The sequence below is a fragment of the Muntiacus reevesi genome, chromosome 3 (genome assembly GCF_963930625.1).
Source record: "Muntiacus reevesi chromosome 3, mMunRee1.1, whole genome shotgun sequence".
NCBI classification, from domain to species: Eukaryota; Metazoa; Chordata; class Mammalia; order Artiodactyla; family Cervidae; genus Muntiacus; species Muntiacus reevesi.
Window position 1 is genome coordinate 156,205,379 of NC_089251.1, and position 12,366 is coordinate 156,217,744.

Below are 12,366 nucleotides of genomic sequence, written 5' to 3' on the forward strand. Positions count from 1 at the left end.
CTTGTCACGTTCCTGGTCTTAGAGGAAAAGCCTTCAACCAGTCACCATTATGTTTGATGCTAGCTGTGGGTTTGTCATATATGGCCTTTATTATGTTGAGGTACACTCCTTTTATACTTAATTTGTTGAAAGTTTTTATCATGAAAGGATGTTAAAATGGACATGTATGAATATAAATGTATAAATGTAAATATATAAGGAAAATATTAACAAAACTAAAGAGAGAGACAGATAGCAATGTAATAATAGCATAATATTAGTACTGACAATAACAATTGCTTTTAACAATGGGTAGTAGAATCATCCAGAAAGAAAACCAATAAACACTGAACTTGAACTGTTTTATATCAAGTGGGCTTAACAGACATATGTAGAACATTTTCATCCAATAGCAGAATATACAGTCTTCTTAGGTAAAAACAATATAATATTCACTAGGACAGATATGTTAGTCCACAAAACAAAACTTAAAAATTTAAGGCTAATGTTACATCAAGTGTATTTTCTGATAACAATGGTTGTTGTTGCTCAGTCACTAAGTCATGTCCGACTCTTCATAATTCCATGGACTGCAGCATACCAGGCTTCCTTATCCCTCACCATCTCCTGGAATTTGCCCAAGGAAAACAATGGTATGAAACTAGAAATCAGTAAGAGGAGGAAAACTGGAAAATTCACAAATCTGTGGAAATTAACACATTCTTGACCAAGCAATAAGTCAAGGACGAAATCAAAAGGAAAATCAAAATGTATCTTCAGGCAAGCAAAAATGGAAATACAACATATAAAAACTTAACGCAATAAAAGCAGTTCTAAGACTGAAGTTTATAGCAATAAATCCCTATATTAAAAAAGAAAGACCTCAAACCATGTAATGTTACACTTGAAGGAACGAGGAAAAGAACATACTAAGTCCAAAGACAGCAGAGCATGTGTGTGTGCACTGTTTCAGTGATGTCCGACTCTGTGCAACCCCATGGACTGTAGCCGCCAGGCTCCTCTGTCCACGGGATTCTCCAGGCAAGAGTGCCAGAGTGGGTTGCCATGCACTTCTCCAGGGGATCTTACCGACCAGGGGAAGTATTGGCAGGTGGATTCTTTACCACTGTGCCACCTGGGAAGTCCTCAACAAAGTTATTATGTTGGTGCTGAAGTAATCGTGGTTTTGCATTGTTGAACTTTGCCATTTGATACTGGAATATGTTCTTTAAATAAATGTGGTTATGTTATACATCATTTTAATGTGCATTTCTCACTTCATATTTTTTGCTAATGACTTATTACTTGCTGTTTATAGCAAAAACCACTACAATATTGTAAAGTATTTTATACTTATTTTAGACTATAGAAATGATGCTAGACATAAAGCAAATTTGAGCAATTTTTAGTTCAAAATGGCTCACAAAGCAGGGCAGAGAACTCGCCACAGCAACTCATTTGGCCCAGGAACTGATAAGGACTGGACAGTGCAGCAGTGATGCAAGGAGTCTGCAAAGGAGACGAGAGCCCTGAAGATGAGGAGCGCAGGGGCCGGCCACTGGGAGTTGACCATGACCAACTGAGAGCCACCACGGAAGCTGACCTTCTTACAGCTACACAAGCAGTTGCTGAAGAACTCAACATCGACCATTCTACAGTCATTTGGCATTAAGCAAATAGGGATGGTGAAAAACACGATAAATGGGTACCTCATGAGCTGACCGAAAATTTAAAAATCGTCATTTTGAAGTGTCATCTTCTCTTATTCTGCACAACAATGAACCATTTCTTGGTTGGATTGTGATGTGCGATGAAAAGCAGATTTTATACCACAACTGGTGATGTGCTTCACAAAGCCAAACTTGTACCAAAAAAAGGTCATGGTAACTGTGGTCAGCATTTACTATAGTGGTCTGCTGCTGCACTGATCCACTACAGTTTTCTGAATCCCGCTGAAACTATTACGTCTGAGAAGTATGCTCAGCAAATTGAAGAGATGCACCAAAAACTGCAATGCCTGCAGCACACACTAGTCAACACAAAGGGCCCGATTCTTCTCCACAACAATGCCCGACTGCATGTTGCACAAACAACATTTCAAAAGTTGAAAGAACTGGGTTATGAAGTTTTGCCTTACCCTCCATGTTCATAGCAGGTGAATATCAACCAACCACCACTTCTTCAAGCATCTCAACAATGTTTTGCAGGCGAAACACTTCCACAGTCAGTAGGAGGCAGAAAATGCATTCCAAGAGTGTCAAATCCCAAAGTGTGGAATTTTATGCTACAGAAATAAGCTTATTTCTCACTGGTAGAAATGTATTGATTGTAATGGCTCCTATTTTGATTAATAAAGATGTGTTTGAGCCTAGTTATAATGATTTAAAATTCATGGTCCAAAACCACAGTTACTTTTTCCATCAACCTAATATTAGCAAACTGAATTCAACAGTACGTTAAAAAGACTATACACCTTGGGCACCTGGAACTTATCCCAGGGATGCAGGGATGGTTCAACATTCCCAAATCAATCAACATGATATACCACATTAACAAAATGAAAATGAAAAATTATATGATTATCTCAATAGATGCAGAAAAAGCATCTGACAAAATTTAACATCCTTTTTCTTCACAAAGATCCCAATATGTTGGATGGTAAAATGCCTTCCAAATAATTTTTTTAAAGTGAATTACATTTCCTTATGAATAATAATACTTTTATTTTCATTTTAAAACTGATATGTGGAAACTTCATCAGAAGACTTAATTGCAGAGATAATATAACACCAAAATTAGAAAAAAAATCACTGCACTGGTTTTCCAAATGTAGTAAAGATTTTATCAACTCAATGGCTTTACTTAAGCTTGCTAAATGAACATAAACATTTTTTTATTAACATAAACATTTTACTGACAAGTTAGAATTTACTTATGACGGGGGAAATGATATTCATGGAAGTCTACTCTTCTAGTCTAAGGAATGAGAGATTTATTTTAAAGTTATGCAAATAAGCAACAAAGAAATGAAACTTCTAGAAGCAGTAGTGGTCTCAAATTAGCAAAAACAAAATGAACAGAATGTTAAAAATTCAGACAGGAAACCTACATATAAAAAAATCTATTTCCAAAACTGGGAAATAAGGCTATCCTACATGACTGCATGAAAAGTGACTAGGCATGCAGACGTCCTGAAAGAGGACCTGTAGGAAGTGAATGAGAGACTATATTTCTTTTTGGTGCATATTACCAATCGGGATTCTAAAACAAAGTAAGGAGCCTGCACACAGAGCTGTCAGTCAGGCTAGAGCATCAAGTGCAAAGATACAAACTGCACTGCAGTTCGTTTAGGGTTTATTTTGTTTTAATGACATCAGCTGGAGGACATGTCTCGTGAGTGCCAGCAAGCACGACTCAAGAGGCTCTCCTGGGTATGGGCGCAGCTTGAAAGTCACAGCAGCTCCAGGCCAAAGGGAGACAGCTGCTAACCTAATCCCTAATCTAGATTATTTTCAATTATCAAAATACCCAGGGGCTGAGGTCAGGACAATTTGGGGCTTAAAACTTCAATTCTTAGATTATGTGAAAATTCTTTCATGAAAAGAATGTCTCTGAAGTTGGATTCATTTAGAATATTTTTTAACAACAAGAGCCCTTCAGGGCTCACAGATAAAGAGCAACAGATGTCCTACTTGTTAGCGGCATCATAAATTAGGCTTCCTGACACTCAACTACTGCCTCTCTCTACAGTTTGCAGGCTTCCTGTCTGATGCCTAACGTGTGCTGAATCCAGGTGTGTCTTCACAGGCACAGGCTCTGGGCTGGAGCAAATTCTAAATGAAAGGGTGACCCATGCGTCACATGCAATGTCAAGACCATGCAGCCACCTCTCCCACCAAAAGGGTGAGAAGGAAGCTGGTACATCTTTCTCTGTGAAGACACAGTTGGAAACTTTACTTCTGGTTATAATTCATAATTAGTAAATAATTCCTGGAAAATGATATAGCTTATTAGACATCATGTCTTGAAAGATAAGATCATCTGGGAAATGCCCTCACAATCTAGTATTAAAGAAAGTGGGACATAATAAGATTCCAATTCTTTAAAAGAATCAACAGATGCAGACTGGCATGAAGATGTTAACCATGGCTGTTTGGGACGTGGAGTCAGGATGACATCTACAAGTAAGCCAGCAAAGGCATTTTGGAAGAAGGCTGAAACAGACACTTTTCCTCTTGATGTGAGTCTGGGTCTGGAACCCCCAGAGAGCCTCTCTTCAGATGACATAACTCTGAAGGATGGTCCAGAGGGTCCAGAGGCTTCACTCTGGTTTGACAGCCAGGCTCTGCGGCTTCTGCTTCTGTGCACACTGTTTCTGGAGGAAGCAAACTTACCTTGAAACCAAGTTGGGAGGTTTTAACATCTGAATTCTTTGGTACTTGATGTGAAAGATTTATGTTATAAAGACAGATGTTTTACTTCAATCTTTATAGAACTGATTTATACTGAAGATGTTAAGTGGTGGACTTACCAGAAGATGACTAATATCTTCTCCACTGGTCAGGCTCATACTGTCTACTTCCTGCACCAAACAGATAACAAAACAAAAAATAAGAATTAAATTTCTCTAAAAATAAAACAGAAAAAAAAGACGCATTTTTAAGTACGTACGAAAACAACATCTGAGTTGTATTTGGGCCAGAACTTTATTCTCTTTTTAGCTGTGGCCACCTGTCATTAAAATTTTGTTCCATAATTATTCATTAAAGTAGGAAGCAATTAATTAAGAGGCAGTTCTGTTGGTGGAAGGAAGCACTGTCAGAGCTGCTCCCCTCAACTCCAGGGCCACCGTCTGCACGGCGTCTACATGGCCACTGCTGCCAGGGATGTTTGCAAATGGCCCTTCCTGTGCAGATGGCGCCTGGGATGTTCTGCCAAGAGCAGGAAAGCGTGAGGGTGGCTCCCTCTGCAGCAGAGCCCAAGGCTTCCCCATCCCCGCCCTCGGGACTGCTGCCCACTTTCTGGCATCGCTAAGGTCAGAAAAGAACCATTCTACAAGTAAAACAGGTGATGGCTTTTCACATTTAAAATGTAACACTTCTCCAGCAAAAGGGATGGGCAGCCTTGTCACCTGCACCCCCCAGGAGGGTGACAAGAGAGGGTCACAGCAGTGGCCAGAATGAGGTTTCCAGGCAGCATCCTTGTTATCACAGATGAACAGAGGCAGCTTTACAACAGCCCAGGCCTCCTAGGAATCACGGAGAAGTGAAAATCTGAAGAAATCACAGGCAAATTTGTAGCTACTAACTGTGGAATTTAACACATCATTTCTCACCAACAGCACGTAGAGGTTAAACATTCTCACTTTAGCTGCCGGCTAGCATTTTAAAAGTTCCGAAAGCTTTGATGTTCACCCCTTGGTGAATAGAGGTTCACACCTCTGCTGGTCCCAGGTCCCCACCCCTGTCTCATTGGCTCCCAGCCCAAATGGAGCGGCTCACCTCTCACCAGGTCAGGGGGCCTGGGGGCGGCCATGGGAAACCTGCTTGTTAACTCTGTCCTGAAAATAGTGACAACATTCTGCTTGGACTGCTTGAGTATCTCCAAAAAATACTATAAAAGGGGCTCAAAAGTAGATAAAACACAGCAAAAAATGAGCTGGCTAAGTAAAGATGACATAATTCAACCACAGAAAGGAGATAAAAAATGGATTACCTGACCTGAAAAAACATGTTCCTGTTCTAACAAAAGACTTAATGTACACATGCGTGCATGTTTAATATTCTGTGTGGAAACATATGTGCACTGCAAACATTTTTTGAGCACCTTCCGCATCAGGCAACATGCAAGGACACACAGTCTGCTCGCTTGTATGTGTCCTGTCAGACCTTCCGGTTTCTTGTCCATCCCAACTCCTGAATTCCCAAGTCCGACACCAACGTAGCACTCACCACCTCACTCTGCCTCCAACCTGAGGCCCCAGAGAAGTGTTTCAGCTCCAAACCCTCTGGCACCAGCACCCCTGGACTTTGGAGGGGCTCCTGCAGCCCCCACAGAGCAGGGGTTTCCTCAGAGACCGCCTAGCAACCGCCTGCCCTGAGCCTGCAGGGAAGGCTCCCCAGGGTGGCGGCCAGCTCAGGGCCACCGGCACCCGACGTCCGGCCTCGCTCGCCGAGCTGATGGTCCCTCCAGAGGCTCGGCAGCGGGACCCACGCGGCCCAGGGCTCAGGTCACCAGCGGTGTGGAAGGACCGGGGAGGCAGCACGTTCTCCCCAGGACCTCTGCTCCGCCAGCGTGCTCGATGCCCGTGAGTGGGCTGGACGGCTCACCAGACACACAGGCCTTGCTGGCACGCGTCCTCGAACCCTCTCGTCAGCCCGAAGTGGTGGCGGCCCTGGCCTTGTGCTCCTGCAGGTGACACCTCCTTCCCTGCCTCCCAGACCTACTCCTTCCCAGAACCTCAGACCCTGCCAGACCGACAGGGAGATCAGCAGGCCCCAGCTGCCTGCCTGTCCTCTGGTCCAGGCCCAGGGGGACACCAGGCCCTCAGCGCGACCTGCTCACTCTGACTTGCATCACTGACAGCACTCACCTGACCTCAGCCTCCACGGGGCCTTGGCCATACACGCAGGACACGGTACACGGGAAGACGCTGGGGCTCCGCATGGCCAGCTGCTCCCCAAGGGGCCGGCCATCTAGTTACGAGGGCTCTGAGAGAAGACCCCCGCCATCTAGTTATGAGGGCTCTCAAGAGAAGACCCCTGCCCAGGGAGCCAGGGCTGACGTGAGGGTCTGCTCTTCAACCCTAAGGAAGTGTCTGTTTTCTAATTCGCATGAGGAGAGATTTCCTAGACACCACCGTCTGCCAACAGAATCTGAAGAGACTGTTCACTGTAGATCCAAGGAAAACAGTTCCTCCTTCGATGTTAACATGCCCCTGACAGCTCTGCCATCACAGGGAAGTAAGGCGGAAGCCAATATTCACGCCTCTTCTTCCTTGGCCAGTGACCAGAGGAAACTCTGGCCAGGCTGAGGACAAGGGCCTGGGGAGGGCTTGGTGTTGAAGCGATGGCTTCTGGTCGCGTGCTCAGTGACGGCCGAAACCACACAGGCCAAGCCTGCAGTCAGTGTGCTGTTTCCTGCTTTACTTTAAGATTAAAAAACAGCTTTCACTGAGGTATAACTGACTTCGCTTTTTAACAGGAAAAACTCTAACAGGACAGGTCAGTGTGAGAATATTAAGAGAAACTCTAGAATCAATGCAGGGGAAGCGTGAGATCAAAGAGGGACGACAGTGACCTGTGGGCCCAGGATATCAGTCTCTTCCCTCCACGTCAGAGGTCAGGGAGAGTTGGGGGGGAGGGGCTGCCTTTGCGGGATCGGAGGCAGCATCTACTTGTCTGGACTCGAGTGAAGTAAGAAAAGAAAGCCTGTAGCATGTACTGTTCTACAGGCTTCAAATTCAAGGCCCACCGGGTCCAAGTCCAACGGTGCAGGCAGCACAAGGCCTGCTCCTGACAGTGTGTCCCCAGGACACGGCCTGGCCCCACGCCCACCCTGCAGGCCCATGTCCGGGTGCAGAAGAGCAGCAGCGGAGACCTTGGGGCTCGGAGCAGAAGGGCCCCAGGGCACCAGGCTGACGCCCGTGAGGGCACCCAGGGCGGCACAGGAGTGGGCTGAGGGTCGGCCACGCGCGCCCACAGGCACTGCGGGTCACGGGGGTGCGTGCCCCCCGCAGGCACAGCCTTGCCCATCTGTGCCTGTCTCGGCCTGCAGCCTCCCCACGGGGCTTTCTGGAAGCCGGAGCCAAGGAGCGAGGAAGGTGGCTGCTCTCACCCACTCCTGGCCACTACGGGGAGACGGCCAGGCAGGCGCTCTGGGCGGCCTTCCCTTTGCCTGGGACGCGGAGGTGCGGGCTCTGGAGAAGGGCCGAGCCAGCCACATCGGGCCGGGCAGCGGAAGATGACCGCGTCTCCGCGCGCTGCACCGCAGGCTCTAGGCGTGACTGACCACCGCCTCTCCCTCGTCTGCTTGGGGCCCACAGCAGCCGTGGCCCGCCCCCGCCCGTCTCCTCAGAGCCTCGTAAGGTGCCGGAGGCCAGGGTGAGTCCCGCCTTTCTCCTTCCGGGCCTACACGTCTCCAGGTCCCTCTTTCTCTCAGAAACACCTTCCCCAGACTTCCCTGCTGGTCCGGCGGTTAAGAATCTGCCCGCCGACCCAGGGACGCAGATTCGGCCCCTAGTCTGGGAAGACCCCACGAACCGCGACTCCTGGGCCTGTGCACTGGAGCCCGCGCTCCGCATCAAGAGACGCCACGCAGCTCGCCGCAACTAGAGGAAGCCCTCTCTCAGCCACGGCGACCTCATGGAGCCAAAAATAGATAAATACAATTCAAAACCAAAATGAAAGCCACCCTGCCCTGTCCTCCCTGAGGAGGGCTGTCAGCCTTTAAAGAGTTACCAGCTGAGACTCTCCACGCACCACCGCCCAGCTGGGGGCCATGTCCCCACACGCGTGCGGGTCTGACAGACAGACAGTGACCCCCTTCCGCCCCCACCCCCATGTCTGAGGGACTTGCCCTCAACTGTGAGTCCACAGCACCGGGGCCCCTCTGACTCCAGGGTGGACACAGACCTGCCTACATGCGGGGGCCCTGTCTGTGGCTTAGTCCAGTTAACCTCAGACCCTTCTCAACTGGAAACCCCCTCAGACACACTGGGAACCATGGGAAAGCTGGTATTTCCCGACTCTCGGTGACACTGCCCTACCCAACTGTTCAGACTACTTGGCTGGCACTGGGGGGCGGGGGGACCCACACTTGCCCCGGACGGTGGCTCCTCAGGTGTGGGCACCCCCGACTGCTCACCCAGCCCGCCTGGAGGCCTCAGGGGGCACTGGGAGGCGTGATTGGGGAGCAGAGGCTGCAGGGGAAGTGGGGTGGAAGGAACAGCTGCAGCAACTGTGACTAACTGTGGGGGCTTCTCTCTCCTCCGGGGGTGGGGCCTCAGGGAACCCTGCTGGGACCCCAAATATCTGCTAAGTGTGCAGGTCCTTCGAGAACCAGCAGAGGAACACAGCCTCACAGGCCACCCGCGGGACCAAGGTCACACCGGGAGTCCTGGGTCACGCCGCCATGATGACCGGCAGCAGTCATGCACAGCAATGAGAAGCCGGTGCAGGGCATGCATCTCACAGGTTGCAAAAGTAACAGGAAAATTACAGGTGTTTGCATTTGGAAAGGTAAAATTAGAAACCTTAGGTAATTCAAAAGTCTATGCAGTTTGGCTCTCAAAACTGCAGAGAATCTGAATTTAAATACTAGTATGAGGTTTTTGGTGTATAAATTATTATATACAAAATTCATCCTCATGTTTTAAACCAGGCGTCGGTATCACACATGCAGGAAAAGACTCACCATGCTTCCCAGGTCACATGCTGAGGCTGCTGGGTTCCTCACAGGACGTAAGGAAATGCTGATACTGGCAGAATGCTACTTTGTGCGTTATTTCATTAGAAGGATGTACCTGTATATAGGGGTTTCCCAGGTAATGCTAGTGGTAGAGAACCCATCTGCCAATGCAGGAGACTCGGGTTCCATCCCTGAGCCAGGAAGATCCCCGGGAGGAGGACACGGCAGTCCACTCCAGTATTCCTGCTGGAGAGTCCCATGGACAGAGGAGCCTGGCGGGCTACAGTCCATGGGGTCACAAAGAGTCGGACACGACTGCAGTGACTTAGCACGCACGCAGGCACATGTGTATGTAACCTTCACAGGAGCTTTCTTCTCAGTAAATTACGAAGCTGAGTCTTGGGCAGCTGAACGAACTGACAGAAGATGAATCAGGCGCAGGTCAGCGCCCGGCACGGCGACTGCCTCTGCACTTGAGCAGGCGGGGCTCCCAGCCCTGTGTATTTTCCTGCTCACTTGCTCGCAAACATAAAACCTACTCCCAAGCAGCCACGAGGCAGGCCCAGAACGCCGCGGGCCTCTTACCTGGCCCCTGGTCCCTCCAGTGCTGTCTGTGGCCAGCCCGGCTGCACCCGGAGCTTGTCCCGTGGGAGCTGGATCCCGGTCGGCCCCACCGTCCTGTGGGGACACGTGACGGCATGTCAGCAGCTACACGCGCCTGATCCCAGCTGGCAGCTGTTCTCAGGAGTGAGCAAGGTGGCCCTGGCTGGTGGCCTTCAAACACCTGGCATCCCTCCCATCAGAGGGAAAGCCCATGAGAAACACAGGCTCTGGGGCTGGCCCATGAGAGTCTGTGCTGGGGCCGAGCAGGGTGCTCTGTCAGGTGCCTCCAAGCAGGGTCTCCTCGGTCAGCTGCCCTGGGCAGGGGACCAGACACTGCTGTGCCCGGAGCCAGAAGCCCAGGCCCGCACCGCTGGCCACCAGCACGCAGCTCTGGGACATAGTCGGCAGGCCTGACCAGGCCACCCTCTCCCAGTGCTTCATGAACTTCATCGGCGCGTACCCACTCACTCTCGCTTCCTCTCCTGAAGTCCTAAACCCTGAGGCCCTCTGTTTGTCTCTACTGGAACGCAGCACGAGCAAGTCTAGGTACAAATTTAAATGTGACTTTAAGCAGCATCTTGGTGCTTCCTGCTGCTCTATAAAGAAAGGAGGCCGAGTCTGCCCAGTACTGGCCCCAGGGTGAACCAGCACTTGGTGGACACAGGCAGGCAGCCCCTCGCTGGCCCAGCACTGTGACCCCTGCCCTCCACACACACTCTGAGCCGGGCGCTGCCTGGAAGGTACCAGGACCAGTGTCACTGGCACAGCCCTGTCCAGGAGGAGGGGGCAGCATTTGGTACAGGTGACCGAGGATGCTGGGCTGGGTTCAGGGGGCTGAGTTCTGCCACCAAGAACCTACATGGTGTTGGTAAGTCACTGGGGCCCAGGGGACTGAACCAAAGAACCTCAGGCTGTTAAGAGTTTCCTCCATAACTGGGGATAACAGGACAGGCCCGCCCTGGTCTGCCATCTGTACAGACACTTCACCAGAGAGCAGTCACAGCTTCCTGTCCCTACCAGGAGACAATGGATGGCAGCTTTAATACACCTGACATCTGAGAGACCACAGGCTGTCTTAGGACCTTAAACAAAACCTGTCCCACATGTGGTCCTCCTGGGTCTGAGCACCCGACTCTGACATGCAGAAAGAGCTTCAGGAGTTCGCCTCCCTGCGACCACCGCGGCTGAAGCAGGCTGCACCCTGCCGTCTGCATGTCTGTAGCCAGCCCGTCCCTGCTCTGCGGACAACGGCACCACTGACGGGAATCCTGCGCCAGGGCTCGCAGGGCACCTGCTCTGAGTGATGCCGCCAAGAGATGCGGGGAACAGGTGGTGCAGAGAGAACGCTGCCTATTTATTTTGCAAGGAAAAAACTTCTGCTTTGCTCCAGGCGGCAGGAGAAAGGTAACGGACGGCGAGAGGGTGAGGCCAGGGGGGTCTGTCTCACAGGAGCCAGGAGGGGCTGAAGCCGCTGCCCATGGCGCTGACCGGCAGGAGCAGGACTCGACCCTAGTAGGCCTTCCTTACTGACCTCAGGGCACAACATCTCTCGGAGAGAAATGTGCAAGGCTGGTGTGAGAACCAGGACAATCTGGGGGGAAGGAATTTGGGGTAATTCTCTAATTCCGTCACTACAGCACCAGGACTGCTACAGTGACAGTTACAGATCCTACCCAAATGAGAACATGGGAACATGATTAAACCGAACTCATTAACACAAGTTACTGAACAAGATGCCTGACTTCACTGATAAACAAAGCAGCACCCAGTGAAGGAGATAGGCTTTTTCATCTATCAAATTAGTGAGAAAAGCAAATGTAAGTAATGTCAAGGATGCACCCAATGGACACTCTTAATCCTGCTGGTGAAGGCGTGAAGTGACCATGTGCTTTTAAGAAAACAAGTTGGCAATGTGAATCTAAAACCTGATTATGTCTGGATCTGTAATTCTGTGAACAATGGAACTCTACTCTAAGGAACACAAAACCATCATGCGTAAAACCATCATGCGTAAAACCATCATGCGTAAAAAGAGAAAACCGGAAGCTTGAGGCGGGGAAGCTATTAGGCGAACGCAACACGTGCAGAGGTGGGCATTCTGTTAAGGGGAGCCTGAGCACCGTGACTATGGACTGGAAGGCGAGTGCCCTGGAGCAGAGGACACACACCGGGTACACTCGCAATGAGATAAACACAGAGAGACGCTGTCAACAGCAAACATCTGTTACCTTCAGGGACAGGTTTAAAGGTTTCAGTTTCAATATAATTAAAACAAACCTTTTTAGTTATGTTCTTTGTATTCTGAGTTCTCCTCGTATCATGAGAAAAAATAAACCCAAAACCTTTGTCAAATAAAGACCCATCAACCCAGTGGTG

The 12,366-nt window shown here is 49.4% G+C and overlaps 1 protein-coding gene across 11 annotated transcripts in view; it reads right to left on the minus strand.

The window, feature by feature from the left end:
- Positions 1 to 327: 327 nt before the first annotated feature.
- FAM120B (family with sequence similarity 120 member B) overlaps positions 328 to 12,366 on the minus strand; it is a 77,803-nt gene continuing 65,764 nt past the window's right edge. For 4 of the 11 annotated variants that reach the window (XM_065930948.1, XM_065930952.1, XM_065930958.1 and 1 more), the window contains 3 exons: positions 9,973 to 10,065; positions 4,511 to 4,561; positions 328 to 606 (listed from right to left, as the gene is read on the minus strand). In XM_065930948.1, the coding sequence (XP_065787020.1) occupies positions 4,521 to 4,561; positions 9,973 to 10,065 (134 nt within the window). In that variant the 3' untranslated portion in view covers positions 328 to 606; positions 4,511 to 4,520. Of the gene's footprint in view, positions 4,418 to 4,510; positions 4,562 to 9,972; positions 10,066 to 12,366 lie in introns of all 11 variants that reach the window. The other 7 variants (XM_065930949.1, XM_065930950.1, XM_065930951.1 and 4 more) reach the window with 7 other exon arrangements.